The 16,342-nt window shown below is 36.5% G+C and overlaps 1 protein-coding gene across 6 annotated transcripts in view; it reads right to left on the bottom strand.

Annotated features, from left to right (window-relative positions):
• LOC136786052 (serine/threonine-protein phosphatase 2B catalytic subunit 2-like) overlaps window positions 1-16,342 on the bottom strand; it is a 69,803-nt gene that overhangs the window by 17,426 nt on the left and 36,035 nt on the right. For 3 of the 6 annotated variants that reach the window (XM_066747524.1, XM_066747525.1, XM_066747523.1), the window contains exons 9-13: window positions 8,362-8,501; window positions 4,362-4,533; window positions 4,051-4,177; window positions 3,856-3,936; window positions 1,136-1,168 (exon numbers count right to left, since the gene is read on the bottom strand). In XM_066747524.1, the coding sequence (XP_066603621.1) occupies window positions 1,136-1,168; window positions 3,856-3,936; window positions 4,051-4,177; window positions 4,362-4,533; window positions 8,362-8,501 (553 nt within the window). The remainder of the gene's footprint in view (window positions 1-1,135; window positions 1,169-3,855; window positions 3,937-4,050; window positions 4,178-4,361; window positions 4,534-8,361; window positions 8,502-16,342) is intronic. The other 3 variants (XM_066747526.1, XM_066747527.1, XM_066747528.1) reach the window with 1 other exon arrangement.

Genomic DNA, 16,342 nt, shown 5'->3' with positions numbered 1-16,342 from the left:
AGAATTATATAAAAGAAACGAAGAAACTATAAGAAAAGATTAATGAGCTCTGACTGGCGATTAATTGTTGAAATTATTTAGTCCTAAGAAGATAGGTTTATATACTATAAGAAAGAAATGAGAATAAATAAAGGCAGCGAGAGAAAGTAAGAAAGGTGGCAGTTATAAATGAAGTAGCGAGAAGAAAAGAGGAGAAAAGTAATGTTGCGCGCAGCACGAAAAGTTTGCCAAATATGGAGATTGTCTTTCCACTCGAAACCCACGTACATACCATTTCTTTTCTTTAGTATATGCATGAATGTTGATTATACTAATAAAATAATGCAGTGAGAGTTTCCAGGCAAGCGCGTGAAAGCTGATCAAACGCGGAATCCCGGAGAGCTGCAGCGTTTTGAAAACCGATGCTTCTTAAGAGTTCAGCGTAGGTCAGGCAAGTCGATCGAAAGCAATCGAAACGAACAAAAGATTCCTCATAATGGAATTGAAAGCCCTTTCGGGATACTTGCAGTATAATGAAACTGTTACTTCACGAGGAATTAAGCAATGTTCCAGATTTCACCATGGAATAATAATTCTTTTCATGGAAAAAGTGATATTGTACATATACGTGATATTGATTAGGAGGGGGGGGGGGGGTGGTGGTGGTGGTGGGAGGGCTGGCAATCCGAAGCTTTCGACTTGCCAGACTCAGCATCGTCATCTTAAGAGAGTGGTAACTGGAAATTAATAACGGAATCTTCGATTAAAATAATTGTCCAAGGTAACGAAGAGATTCAGGATTATAGTTCGGTTGAGTTTAATTATGGCACGTGTACTCTTCTGTCTCGCACGATATTGAACAGTACTATGACCGTCTAATCGTTTGAGAGAAGAAGCATATGATGAAACGTTGGTATATACATATACTATTGAGTTTGGAGAAAAATTGACAAATGTGGCGAGAAGCGGTTGGAGTCGTGCCGCGTGGCCATTATCGAAAAGAAAAGAAAAGGAACAAACTAAGTAAGAGTAAGAAGAAATCAAAGTCAAAAAAGAGAACTCTGACTAGGGTTAAGTATAAGTCTTGGGTTACTTTTGCTCGTTAAAAAAAACATTTGGCGTCTCTCAAGTAAGTCATCGGCTCTCGGGGACTTACCATTCTTTTTTTGGACAACGACTTTGGCTGCGACTTTACGGGGGTTGCATATTCCGAACAACGGAGTTTTGAGCGGTAGTAGTAGTAGTAGTAGTAGAGTGGTAGTAGTAGTAGTAGTAGAAGTAGAAGTAGTAGAGGTAGTAGTAGCATAGTGTCGTGCCGAGATAGGAGGAGTCCAAGGCCAGTGTGATTGATACAAATATAATAGAGAAGGTGTACGATAAAAGTGCAGTTGGGTCTGGTGGTAAGAGGGGAGGGGATAATCTCTTTCTAAAATACTACTTATTTACTTTCTCCATTATTTCTTGCTTCCCTTCCAATCTCAAAAAATTCCTACTTTTAGGAGATCTTATCAAATTTGTTCTGCTTCTAAACAATATAAGAGCAACGTTACTTTTGCATCTCTAATTACAGACGTTTAATCATTTGTTCGACTAGACGCGATATCGCTCAAAAATCCCGAAAGTTGTCCAAGAATTATCCAAATCAACTTCTTTGATAGACGGGAGTCCTCCGATTGGTCGAATAGTCTCCAATACGTATGCAGTAAAAACATGATAGCCGCCAAATTAATCCTCATTCTTTTTTTTAAATACATTTTTATATTCGACAATGGAAGTCCATTTGATATTTCTTCTATTTTCGTGTTTGTTTTTCGGGAGTAATCGGAGAACTCCAGTAGCAAAAGGGTAGTAGAGAAAATATTAAGGGGTAGGGGGTGAGGAAAGTGCAATTTCTTTATACGTTGAAGAAAAACGTGATATACACCGGGAATGCGTGGAAAACAAATAAGATTGGGGCTCGAGAGTGAAAGAGTTCACTGAACGCCTGACCCTTGCGAAAAATTTCTGTGGTTGGTCGACTGCTTCGAATTGGAGAAGAACTTTGTAAATTTCGTAGTTTCGTCATTTTTGGTTATTACCGGAATGCCATTCGCAGGTTCGTTACGATTGTGTTTTTCGCAAGGAGAAAGCATCCACGGAAATGATGAAAGTGAAGAAGAGAAGGGAGGTATATAGAAATATAGATTGATGGATATAAAAATAGATAGAGGAGAGTGGGGGAGGTCAAAAGTCGATACGGACTGATGTACATTTACGAATGCAGAAAGTCAAATATATAGATAACGTAAAAAAGTATCAATTTGGAGGTTTTGGAATATAGGATGGGGGAGGGGGGAGAAGGGCTTAAGTTGGGATATTCGTGATATACGAAAGTAAATAAAATCGATTTGAGGTATACAAGTCAGGCGAAATAAATCCAAAGAAATGAAAAGTAATAGATATATTCTCTCGAGGAACATCAAAAAGTTGGCCACTTTTGGACGTCGATCAGCTTCTTTTGGTATTCGAGACTTTGCGATTGATTATTATCGATACCAGGTTAACAAAACTGATTGATTCCGTACAAGTGACCTGACATTCATAAATCGTACACCTATCGTGCTTCGTATGAAAATACTGCAAGATTCGTCCGTTTCAATGTTGCAACTGGCTTTCTTGATTTTAACGATTTCATCAATTAACGAAAATAAACTTGGCTATTTCGAGCGCGATAGGAGTACGAAAATACACTATAGCTATTAGCATAATAATGCAAAAAAAAAAACTATCGAGTGAACGTGTATGAATAAAAATGCCGTATACGTGTGTAAAGGGATGAAAAGATTCTTCAACGAGAAGAGAAAAAAATTTAATCAAAATGAAAACGTAAATATCCATCTGGATTCTTAATTGTATACGATAGATGTATGAATTATTATTCAAGTAGAAAAATAGATGTACGGCCAGACAATTGTTTTGAGATCCATTGTGCATCCTAGCTTTAAAATAAAATCTAAAATATTTTCGAAAGATTGTACTTATAAACTATTATTTAGTAATCGCGGTGAGTAGAATTGCTTTTAGACGTACATGTACTTTTCCTTTCGTGTTAAAATGAGAATCAGAGAATAACGAGGAAGAGAATGTATAGATTGAGGCTAACAAGGAAAATTAGCTGAATGAAATTAAAATGATAATTAATGAGGCTCTTAATAAAGTGGCGATCAAAAATTTTGGTCGGCGCATCTTACCATCTGTCCGTGTGCAGCGAGTGAAAATGTAAACAGAAAGAGATTTCAACATTTTTCGTTTTTCTTTGGGAATCTGGGGTCATCGGGGCAGGGGTGAGGATTAAAGCAAATTTTCCTCCTTCTACTTTTGTTTAATTGGAATCTTTGTTTTTCCATAGACAAGGATCGATCGATCGTTTTGACGAGTTTCCCGGTAAAAAGCAGGTTTAAAAATTGCAATTACAGAGAATATATGTCTCAACTCTATGGTATTTTCCTGCGCGGTTTAAAATCGATTCTTCAAACGCGCCACACGATCGATCTTCCCATTCGAGGAAAGAACGCGAGGACTCGGAAAATATCCAGTCATTTTTCATCCCTGAACGAGAAGAATTTCTGAAATCGTCGCGTTCGCCTCCAGTTATCCAATCCTTCCTCAACTTGTTGTCAATTGTATTGGGATTGCACCAGTTTGCTTTTCATATCGGACAGAGAAAACTGTCCGGCGGAAATATAATACACGAGAAATAAATGAGAGTGATGCGAAAATGGTGTGCTGGAATATCGACTGAAAATGAGGAAGGATCGGGCAAAGTTTTGGGGCTGCTGAAAGTAACCGTTGGAATTACTAAATAAATGGATTGAATTGATCGAAAGCGAACATTACCTTCTTCCAGGGCGTCGTCGCCGTCGCTCATCAGCTCATCGTCCGAGCAGATGTTCAACACGTTCACCAACATTTCTGTAACTTTAATAAAAAATAGAAGGATTGAAGCAATGATCGTATAAGCTAGCTTAGTAGAGAGATGCTGGAACCCCTGGGAATAGTTCCTACACGCGGAGGAAAATACTGGAAAAGTACCTTTTTCACCAACGAATGGCAAAGACCACGTAAAAACATCCATAAAATTCGGTAGCCAGTAGGGATGCTCCGAGCAGTTGAACTGCCTGATGTTCATCACGTGTTTGTCGTACTTGAGCACAGCCGCCTGTAATTGCGTACAATCTCATGTGCAAATCTTTCTCTTTGTGTATAAATGAGGGAATGATTACAATAAGACACATCGTGTTAATCAAATTAAAAACAATTCTTTTAAACTGATTTAATTATTCGAATACTTTTCAAATGGACTCTGTGTGTGTGTCTTTTTGTTTGGTCAAGTGGTAACTAACCTTATTGTTATAAACATCGAGGTAGTTGGGCGCACTGAAGATGGTAATTAGCGATGGGAAGCCCGTCGTTTGGGATTTTCGATACATGCGATATCCGGCATCCTGTGCCTCGTGTGCCCTGATGATGCTCAGGAGATTGTTATTCTTCAGGAAGTCGCAACATGCCGTGTAACTGTCAAAAAAATCACACACTTTTTAGTAGATAAAGAAATGTTGTACGCAGCCTGTAATATAATTCATCGTTGCTTTATTTTGTTATATTCGATTAATTTCCTCGGTGTAGAATTTTCAACGCGTTTGCATTTTGAAATTAATTAAAGATCGAGAGAGAGAGAGAGAGAGAGAGAGAGGCGATTCATTGAATTTATGATTCGAGAGTTTCGCTGGAGAGGGCTTAGAAATGAATTTGGGCTAGAGTGAAAGGACACTCGGTTGGAATTGGAATGCGAGAGTGGAAGGGTTCGTCGTGTAGTGTGTTGCTGGGCCATCGGGATGGGATGAGCGGCAATACTGTAATTGTCAAAGCGTCATGAGGCAAAAGCCTAAACCACTTTCTACCCCTTTTCTATCGCCCCCTCTTAACCACCGAGCCTCGTAAAGCTCACCAGTGAAATTACGCCTCCCCCCCCCCCCCCGTGTGCTCGTAAACCCTCCTGTACTATACCCCTCGTGCTTCTATTTTAGATCCTTCGCTCTTCGACGTCAGCCAAGATGGCAGCTCCGCCCCCATTAAACCTCGATGTCCATCTACCATTCCTTTCACACCGGAAATACGTGGAATTCTGCAATTTCAAGCCGATCGCTTCAAAGTCCACCCCATAGCGGTACAAAAATAAATTGAAATTCCACAAAATCTTTTTCCTTCGCATTTCCATAATTATTGCTTATGTTATACAGATCATTTGAGACAAACCACATTTTATTTGGTACGAGGTAGTGGGGGTTGAAAGATCGAAGGATTCGAATAATTGAAATGAACATTGCAAATATAACGAAGGAAATTCGTATGAAACTTTTCTACGTTTTATTGTCTTGTCCATATAAAATATTTTTAACGAACGGATCGGACAAGGCTTTTATTTCCTTCCTTTTAGGTATCCTCTTCGTTTTATTTTCCTTCTCGCTTGGTTCAACGATTTTTTAAGAGGTTTAGAGACGGATTAATCTGGCCAAAACGATCGCCAGATGCTGGTAAACGGCTATATCCAGCTTTTTCCAACCTGCACCAGCTGCCCGGACAGTATTTTAATTGGACTTGATATGAAAGTTGCGCTATAATAGCTACTTCATTTGTCACGTTATAATATTGCTACAATTTCATTTTAATGTTAAATATACACATGCATCTTGTTGTATGACTAGTACAATCGCCAGTGAGTGATAGGAAGAATTCAATTAAACGTTCTATTCGCGATTTTATTGATGTTAAGATAAAAGTAAATGAGAAACGTGATTTAAATCTTGCAACTCGTGATAAATGTTTATGATTGTAATCAAGGTTTAATCGCCAATTAATCCCGATTGCAGATTAGTAATATTAGATCGTACAAGTTAATCTTCTTAATAGCACAAAGCGTTCTGCTGCACTTTGATTAATGGATGGTTGCATTCAATTCTCAACTCTAATTAGCAGATAGGCGCCACGCAATTACTGACATTCATAAAGTGCCAATTATAAATAAATCTTTGAAAAATTCGTATTACGAGTATTTGCGAGAGGTCGGTACTCGTGTATCTCTGTATCAAATATTATTCTCTGTAAGAATTTATCATTCATTATTTGTTTCGACTTTTTCTTATTTGTGTGCTTGCATTAGTTGATTGATAAATTATAGTCAGTTTTAATCAACCGATATAGTACCATTGCTTCGCTTGACTCTATCGCATTATCGAAACTTTGACTTTGGATAATTTCAATAAATAATTAAACTTTATAAAATGCCAAATGTTATTTCAAGCGTGAAATCAAAAGTGTTACGAAGCGATTATATAATTATAGGTAACATTTAATTCTTTAATTTATGACTATTATTTTCTGTGCCTATGACCGTTTGCACTATTCAGTACTGACATTGGGTAAATTAAATTAGAGTCCTCGCTTCAATTGCTTGATTAAATAGTTATCTTTATTTGTAACCTAATTACAGCTATCCCTCCCCTATCCAGTTCATCCACAAACAAAATCGACGTCTCTACCAAAATTGTTTATCCCACTGGTATGGCCTTTGTGAGGAAAATAATTTTGGAGTATTGGAAATTGTAATTTTCACAAAAAATCTTATGTTATTTTAGACTTATTTGAATAATGATTTAACGATTCATGGTAAATTATATTCGTTTATTGTGAGGTGGGAATTAAATGGTTCGGTAAATTTTGTTATAGGAATTCCTGATGAGATTGGCCAGCATTTAGGGGGTTGAAGGTAATTTTGACGAAAGCTGCCGAGTAACACGTGATTCGATGGTGGCGCAGCGGTTGTTATTGTATATCTGCCTGGTCTTTGATTGGGTGATTAATCTTCTTTCTAATGTGAGAACGGTGGCTTAATGGTTCAGCTTGACCTTGCTTGGAAATGCCGAGGTTCTCACGCTGTTTGTCCAGGTCAGTTGTGTCTATCCGCGTCTAATTGACAGCGTCGCGACGATTTATCGATTTTATCCATCAGTCCTCTCCCCATAGTAAGAAAAATCTACTCTATTATCAAAACAATTCTCTCAGAATAATATTCTATTTATACGCACATTTTTGAATCGCATTAATGGCACTGAGAAGGTTGTCTAAACGAATGATAAAAATATTAAACTCTTTTAATTTTCTTCTCTCTATATAGTTTAAATATTGAAAATTAGGGAGATTTCATCATCACAAATTTATCAATCGCAAGGTAAAGATTGCTGTAACAAATCTGATAAATAAAGTTAACCGACTCTGGAGGCTGTATTAAATTCGAGTGCTGCGACGGTGTAGTTTTGGTTTGCGGTGTCGAGTAGCAGCGTGAAGGGCCTTTTTCTCGTCGTTCGTGGAAGAAAATAATAGTGTAGGGACACAAGACGAGAAGCAAATAATCTCGGCTGTTATTACAATTGAAACTCCGACTAAAGTTGGCTCGTTTCATGCTGTGTCGTCTCGCCAGGAGGATTAAACGACAAAGTAATTATCCACTAGACGGAATAACGTGTAACAGCAAGTCGGGCGATAACCGAATCGCGAGACGACACGGAATAAGACGAAACTCAAAGCTCGAAAAGCTATAATATAGGTCCATTTTCATCCAAATTTGGCTAGATTCACAACAATAGTCGAGGAGCTAATTTCCAAAACAGATGCTTTTATTAACACACACGCGCGCGAGCGCGCGTATATATAAGTAATTTAAAGTTAATAAAATTATTAAGATTTCAATTAACGCTAAAGTAAATAAATCCGAATTTATCTTGAAACTGGCTTTTCCTGAATTTTCCTCCGAGGAAGAAATTTGATCGACCAATTTATTTAGACTCTTGTTTAACATGCAAAAGAGGAAAACTAGAAGCAAGGAGAGTATTTTATTTTTCATGCAATTATCTCAATTGAATTTCCTTGGTGATTACGTTTGACTTTTTGCGTCCGATCCCGCGAGAATAGCGTTTAACGATACGCATACCGATTATTAAATTTGCAGGTAGTTCGCAGAATCTTCAATTAAATTATGATCTATCGATTATAATAGGGCGTATAACAGGCACACTGACGAGTAAATTTTCAACCTCTATTAAATATCTATTAAGAGAAAACTGAAAACACATAACCAACACGAAGTTAACGCCTGCATATAAACTTTTCGGTTGATAATTAATTAACGAGAACGAAAACTTCCTCTTCTTTTATTCGGTTAATTAACAAATTTTACCAAGCTTATTATCAATAAGAGAGTCAGCAAATACACACCTTGCCCGTAACTTACCGATTGGCTGGCATTGCACGCAAAAATAGATTATTAAGTCAAACAAGAGGACTCACCTGTAAAAGTATGAACAGCCTCTGACACTGTTGTGGGAGAAGTGTTCGGCGTTCTTTTCGTTTCCAAAATCTTCCAGTGGATCCGACCAGAGAAGATCGCACATTGGACCGAACGCCGGAGGTTCTTTGAACCTGTCCAACTGTAGGAATAGTAAATATTGATAGAATTAGAGAAAATTGACAGATTGAAGTAGCTATAGGTATATGTACAACGAAAGGGAATAGGTTTATTTCTGTCTCATAAATAATTTCGATTGACTTCATTAACCTCATTCCCTCTTTATACCGATCTTTCCTTCTCATCCTCCTCTTCCTCCTACTACTTCGTCCACCCACACCCCCTATATATAAACTACGTCAGAACGCTGTGTTTATTTACCTTCAATCTTTCTCATGTACCTTCCACTTAACTCAATTACCGATATGATTTCATCCCACAATATGCTTTGTTTTATTCTCATCCTGATCAACCGTCCAATCGCTAACACTATAATTAATTGGCCGATTTCAATTATCACTTTTGTCTATAGGATATTAAAATAATAACTATCAAATATCCTATTAGTATTTGCAATACGATAATAGAAATTGACAAATATCGCGATTGGTAATTTAATTAATGTAGTACGTTGAAACGTATACGTAAGGTTTATCCAATGCAATTATTTGATAACATTTGATTATCCCTGTGGCTTGTTATAATATTAGAATTACAATATTTTCGTTTCTATAGATAGCTTGTGTATAAATTATATTCTGCGTGTAAAACACGTCTATAAAAAGATGATGATTTTGACGGTGAGGAGGACGGGTAAGAATGAAAATTGGAGGGCGGGGGTAAGAAGAGTTTGGTCATCACGTGGCAGATTGAATTGGCAAAGCTAATTATTTAGCAGTGGGAGGAGATTTCGAAGGGAGAGATCTCTCTTGTGGTTTTCCCCACAGAATTTCTCTACTCATGTCAGAGGCACGAGGACTATATACTACGCTATATAGGGTACATACACAATAACAGTGAAACTGCCTGCTGGACTGGACACGAATTTGTGGGATCAAACTGGTAAACGTAAGCTAACATCAAATGTTATATAAATCATCAGAGAAATTATTCGACGAAACATCAAAGTATTTTTCATACAATTTCCCTCGTGAAATTTGCCTCTTTTATTTATACATATATATATATATATATATATAAGATTCAAAGATATCGATTTTGCTCACTCTTCGGCTTAACCATTAATACAGAGCATCACCTTCTCAGCTAATTCTAACATATCCTCATTTTATTCATAAACTCATGAATTATTATATCTTTCAAATCTTCAAGATTTCCCTTGAAAACATTCTCAAATTCCATTTTCCTAAATTGCAACTAACACTTGTTCTCCATTTCGACGAAAAAGAAAATCAACTCTTCATCTTATACTTTCTCCCTTCAATAACATCACAAGCTCGTTATATTATTTGTATCTGCGATAGTGTTGATTTAGTGAGATATTTCGAAAAAAGGTTTTTGCTTGGTGTCATAAATTCAGTGAGCTTTCGTCGAGTAACAATAATCGTGTGACAAAAATGATTTAGGTTGGAAGAAAGCAGAAGAGGGAGGAATAAGTTATATTCTTTTGAGACTTGGCGAGATAAAGAGATGTTCAAAGTGAAGGGTAAGATATATGAGCTATTAATTGCGAGAATGAGACGGGGCGAATGGTAGCAGATGCGTCTCCATCGCGAGGATGTTTCGCATAAATATTTTCAATGGATATTAGGCAAGTTTATTCGCGAGTTGAAGAAATCGCCGTAGAAAAGTAATTTGGTTGGGGGAGCAAGTATCGAATAAAGTTGAAGCTATATAGAACTGGAAGGGCTGAAAGGAGAAAAGTGTCCAGCCTTATCGTGAGACTAATTAAGGTACGTGGCTTAATTAGGCACGGAAGAATGGCTATTGCGGAAAATCTCTCCAGCTTTTCATTATTTCACCCTCGGCTTTATTAGATTATAATATCACAAGAGTATAGCTCTGTGCCACCAGACTTTATTTGTTTTACGTACGAATGACTGATATGTAAATGTGTAATCTGGTATAATTTTGCAAGAAGCATGATTAACAATGAAGGTCGATAGAGATAATTGCAGGCTTTGGATATAACTCCTGACTACTTCTGCTCGCGGCGTCCTCTACGATTTAATGAGTTTGTTAGCACCCATTAATGACAGACATTGCATTAAGCGAAACACGCGCGGAGTTGGTGACAAACGTGAAACGCGATCTGCTCTGCTCATCTCTACTATAATTATCTTGCTTTCCCCTTCTCCCCGTGCACTTTCTAATTTCTAACCCCCCCCCCCCCCTTTCTATCTATATACCATGTTTGCTTCTTCCTCCTATTTTCTTTATATCACGAATTCCTCTTCCACACTCTGAGAATTCACTTTCAGGACGAGGCATACCGCGCAATTCTCTTCAATGAGTTTTGCAAAGCCCCGTGACTCGTGTATAGTTGTTTGTCGTTTTATCCTTAAATTAAAACGAATTTCATCAGACTCGATTCGCACCTCGAGAAAAGAATGCTGTCTGCTGCACCAAATTTATTCTCTGCACTAATAGAGCAAACTGCGAGTCAACAATCTGTTTTTTTTTCTCTTATTTCGTACGATTTTACTTATGGGAAATCCTTCTCCTCCCTGTCTTTTTCTTAATAGAAGGAGGAAGAGCGGGAGAGAGAGAAAGAGAGAGAAAGAGAGAGGGAGAGCTTTCAGCAACTGCTTGCAGCAGTATTTACTTTCCAAGAGTGGAAAGAAGATCGGTCTCAAGATTCTAAAGTGATGCTCACAAGTATAAAGTCATATTTCACTCGTTTTATAAGAAACTTAGTCAGTTACGTTGAGCCAAGCTCCCTATCCCCCAACTTCACTCTCATAATTTCTCAAATTGTTTAATTAAACGTAATTTTTGTTATAGATATAAAATTATACTAACAAGGAAAAAAAGATTCAGGGGATTCGCATTATAGAACTTTTGATAAAAATGAGAAAAGACGAGCTCTATTAATGGTAATAGATTGTTGGATGTTTTAAGTAATTTTTAAAGGAAAACTAGAGTGAAAAGGTTTAACATTTTCACGATAAATAATGTATAGTAAAAAGCATGGTGATAAAGGCAAAGACTGCATTAGGGAAATGAGGAGTAGCTTCATGCTAAATTGCATTTTGCCTTTTGCCAGTGAGGGGAAGGCAAGGAAAGATGGTAGAGAAGGAAAATAATGAGACAGAAAAACAGTGATAGCTAGGGAGAAAGGAAAATCAAGAGAGACATTGCTTGTCCTCTCCAATGAATTTTCTAATGTTGTTCATTTCTGTCGTCCACCATTTCACTTTTTACCATTCCGAGATTCAGATAGTATACACCATCCCAACCGGGAGATAGAATTTTTCAAATAAGCCAGTACACGGTTAAGTAAATTACACCATTTCGCACACATACATAAATTCATTTCCAGTGACTATAAAGTACGTTTTATCTAAAATTAGCGATTAAATGGATCCCTGTGGGGCTATCCTGAAATCAGTGAATTTATTTATCCAGAGATCATGGATTTCAGACGTGTTGTAGTGATAACTATAAATAATAATAGTAATTATTGATAGCAAGAATAATTTATAGAACGTATTTGGAGATACGTTGAAAGCGACAAGTATACGAGAAAGTTTTTGACTATGGGCGAATTGAGACTACATAAAATTATCATGGTATTCTGTGTCCATTTCTCAGTAATTATTTAAAGCCATATGTAGAAAGGAGGAAAAGAGTTATGTACATTGCATAAATGTAAAAAAAATGCTGATTACTAACCGACTGTGAAATATATATACATAACGTGCTTTTTCGTGTACTTTTACAAAATGAAGGAATTAAGGGTAATTAATTAAACAATAAAACTGCCAGTTGGAGCGAGTGATTTTTAATTAATGATTACAATTCTAATGAATATTTCAGTCGATTGTAAAAACATTTCATTTTGCTACTTGAAAAATGTGTTTGTTTATCGATTTTAATAAACCAGGGATTCAATTTGTTTAAAGCGTCACTTCTTGAAGTACATGAAATTCTGAACATTAATAATGCATTCGATCTCCTTCCTAAAATAGCAAGGCTTTATTCATGTATTAATTCAATAATCTAAATTCTTGAATAATGAAGCTGAAGCTTAGCTAGGGACGCCGAGTCATAAGATATTTGAAAGAATCAGAGGTGATAGATTTTTATGTGATTTTCATTAATTATTTGCATTTTTCATTCTTCCAAGTTGCCTTCTCCCACACACTCATCTGTGATTTTACCGCTCATTCGTATAATACAGTATTCGCGTTTACGTAAGAATGAAAGAAGAAGGGGAAAGAAGCAGAAGAGTAAAGTGAGAGAAGGACAGGAGGGGGGGGGGGGGGGGTGGGGTAAGAAGGAGAAGCTTGCTTCATATTTATGAACGCCATAGACACTTCTTTTCTTGCCCAGTGTATTATTCCATGCACTTGTCTGTAAGGGTGGGTTTTGCAAGCGTGGTTAAGCGATATGAATACCAAATGCGGGTAGTCAGGGTGGGTCAGGAAGCCAATGGGACCCCCAACCCAACTCATGTTAAACTGACCCACTGACACGCTTCCGTAGCCAAATATCCACACCTTATATCATCTCCGTCAAAACCAGATAGCAAACCTCTAAGAGTTTCCAAATTTATCAGAATTATTTATACGTATATAATTATAGTATAATCGTTTTAATAATTAGCCTATAACGTATCGTATACTTTTGCTTGATGATTTATCATTCTTTTGGTTTGATTCTGAAAAGAGCTTAATTTGTTCACTATATGATAGTCGACGAATGTCTATATATATATATATATATATATATATATAATTATAAGGAAAGAGTAAGTGACTTGAAAAACTTTATTCCATCCCCTTGAAGAGGCAGTTGGAGTATCTGAAGAGAGAAGAAAACGGAGCACGCTAGAAACGGGCAGCGCGAATGAATTCTCGTTACGTTTAACTTGCCTGGCATGTCGAAGAGATTAAACAAGTTCAACTTTTCTTCTGGCCTATTCCCGTATTTTCCCTTCTCCTTATCCGGAACAAATTTTCGCCTTTAAAATTGTTCTCGGCTTTATTCCAAGGTTAACCAATTTCACCACGGTTCTACCAATTCGAGTTAATATCATAAATGATTTTAATACTTGAAGTTGATTGGTCGATTTTTACAGATCATTAATTTCATTTAAACTCTCAGAGTACTTTCTTTATCCAGTGAATGTAAGAACAACTTTTCCATTGTTCTTGTTTCAATTATAATAATTGTTTCAACTCAACTTTAGTACTCGTCAACTTTTTTTTACAGCCGCGCTTCTTGGTTTTCTCCATTCTCCCATTCAATACACAAAAATGACGAAAAAACCCATGTGTACATTATTTTGAAAGTAGTTGAGGTTTTGTTGAAAAAATAAAAAACAAATATTCTTTTTCATTTTCTCAGTCAATGGAAGTAAACAACTAAAGAGGCGATCGATAGACCTTTATTCTAGAAAATTGGTGCATCATAGAGAAAATAAGTAGAGCTTGAATCTCGAGGAAAGAAATAAAAGTTTATAAAATTAATCAATGTTTCTTTTTTAAACTGTTCCAGTTCTATGTTTAATTATAAAAATTGAATTATTCTTTCTGTCTTTTCATACAATATTTTCATCCGAAATATTGACAATGTTTAAATAAGAAAATAGCGGTTTATTAAAAGTTGATTAAAGAAAATATACACGTCGGGTTATAATTGTTGTACGGTGCATGTTTGTTTGCGGTCTGATTAGGATATAATACGTGCGCGATAGCGTGAATTGGAGGCTATTTAAAGCGCCGCGACGCCGACAGCGATGCGCACAAATCGCCAGGTTCGATCGGATAAAGCGCGTCGATTTTCAATGCCACGCTCCCGCTCCACATCCGGAAGTGCTAATTTACAAAACCAAGGATAATTTCCCCATGATTACCCTCCATTATGTACCGACATTACCAATCTCAAAGATAATCTAGAACTCTTACTCGTCGGTAGTAGGAAAAAACATTAATTTAATTCCATGTTGATGAAAAACTTGGTAATTCGCAAGAAAAGCAGTATCGGGGTGGGAAAAACACTGAGTGAACAAATTGATAAGTTATATATAATTTTAGAAGCCACATCGAGAAACGTATTACCGCAAAACCTTACAAAATGTTCAGAAAGCATTATATTTCATTGGCTGCAGATATATACTAGCTGTAATTTCATCATGGTTTTGAGAGATTTCACTCTACCGCCTTAGCATTATATTATTATTATCGCATCGCATTTCCATCCAATTCACTGAAAGTAAAATCTCTGTTTACCAAGCCTTATTATTGCTTTAATGCATAATTGTGTGTATCAATAGTATACTGCACTGTATATAATACCCTAAAAAAAAATTGCTTATTAAACTTTCGAGCCAATTTTTTGGCCAGCCTTTTTTCTGCTACATTGTTACTACCCACAGCAAACACTCTGAACAGTTTTTATTGACTTTCGTAATATAAAAATGTTTAAAATAGGTAAAATATTGTAAAATAGGAGAAATTGCTTAATAGAACTTGACATTTAATTAGCGAATACACGTGGCCTCGTTTATATATAGTAATAAAACTGTTATTCGTTAAAATTTTAGTTTTCTAGCGTACCTACACTAAAATTTTACATCTAGTTAGGAGATAAGTCGCTGCAAGTATTTTTCTTGTTCTTTTTATTTTTTTTGTACTGGCAAACTGCCGGTATATTTCTGCCGAAGAAATTTTTATTCGGAACGGAATTTCATCTCGATGTTAGTGTCAAGAGGACGACGGCTTTACGAGAATCGTGGGAGAAAAATTTCGCGAGTTGGTGAATTCTTGACAAAATAGCAGTGGCCGGAAATTGAAGGTTTGCTCTCGATATGAGAATACCGTAGTTATCGAGAGGCGAATCGAACGTAGCGCTTCCTACAACAAGGAATGCACGGATTTCGCTGCGAAAACATAACGAAAGCTGAAATTCTAGACCGTCTTCAAATCTTCGAGGGAAATATCCGAAAAGCGTATAACGCGATCATTTTTGCTTTTTCCACGCCAATCATTCACTTTTTAATTGGTACTTTTCAACATTCGTAAGGAGAGTTGGAAAATTACGTTAGTCATTTAGAAAGTTTGCGAAGAAAGTTTGATACCTCCGGGAATTGTTCGAAAACTATCTGTCCTTCTACTATATTTGTAGTATGCAAAATAATCAGCTAGTTATTCAACCCCAGAAAAGAATAATTGATTTGCTTATAACGATTGTACTAAATCGAGCAACGTGCAAAAGCTTTCGAAACTCTGAATTGCATTCTTCGATCGCGCTTATAAAAATTATTTGTATTTCTAGAAAATTGTGTGTACAAAAGCACACAAAGAAATTGTACTCTCAACAATAAAACACCCCATAGGCCTTGTAATCCATACATTATTCATCGGACAAGAGATACGTTATTGTTAGTCTCAAATTTTTACCGACATTACACATATTGCCCGATGCTTTATAATGCATGTCACGGAATTTATTATGCAAATCTATTTTACCCCTAGCAAGTTTATAAGCCATACTGGCGTGCATTGGCTGAATAGAAAGCACACGACGTATTCACGCTATATCATTTACCGCATATACAAAGTCGATTGGAGCTGAAACGATCGCACTACATATATACGTTCCATACAATTATACCATATATATATATATATATATATATAAATCCCAGAAACGCAGAGTACACCGTCAATCGCTTTTGTATCGCGTCCATCGTTACACGGAGAGTGTACTTGGTTAATTCGACTCGAGCCGAGCAAGCGTATGTATAATAAATCGATATGGATTAAAACGAAAAACCAACGAGCATCATAAATGTAA

The sequence above is a fragment of the Prorops nasuta genome, unplaced genomic scaffold (assembly GCF_024137725.1).
Source record: "Prorops nasuta isolate Cenicafe-Biocafe unplaced genomic scaffold, Cenicafe_Pnas_1.2 PNAS00003, whole genome shotgun sequence".
Lineage (NCBI taxonomy): Eukaryota > Metazoa > Arthropoda > Insecta > Hymenoptera > Bethylidae > Prorops > Prorops nasuta.
Note: the sequence above shows the minus strand (reverse complement) of the source record. Positions and strands in the feature narration are given on the sequence as shown.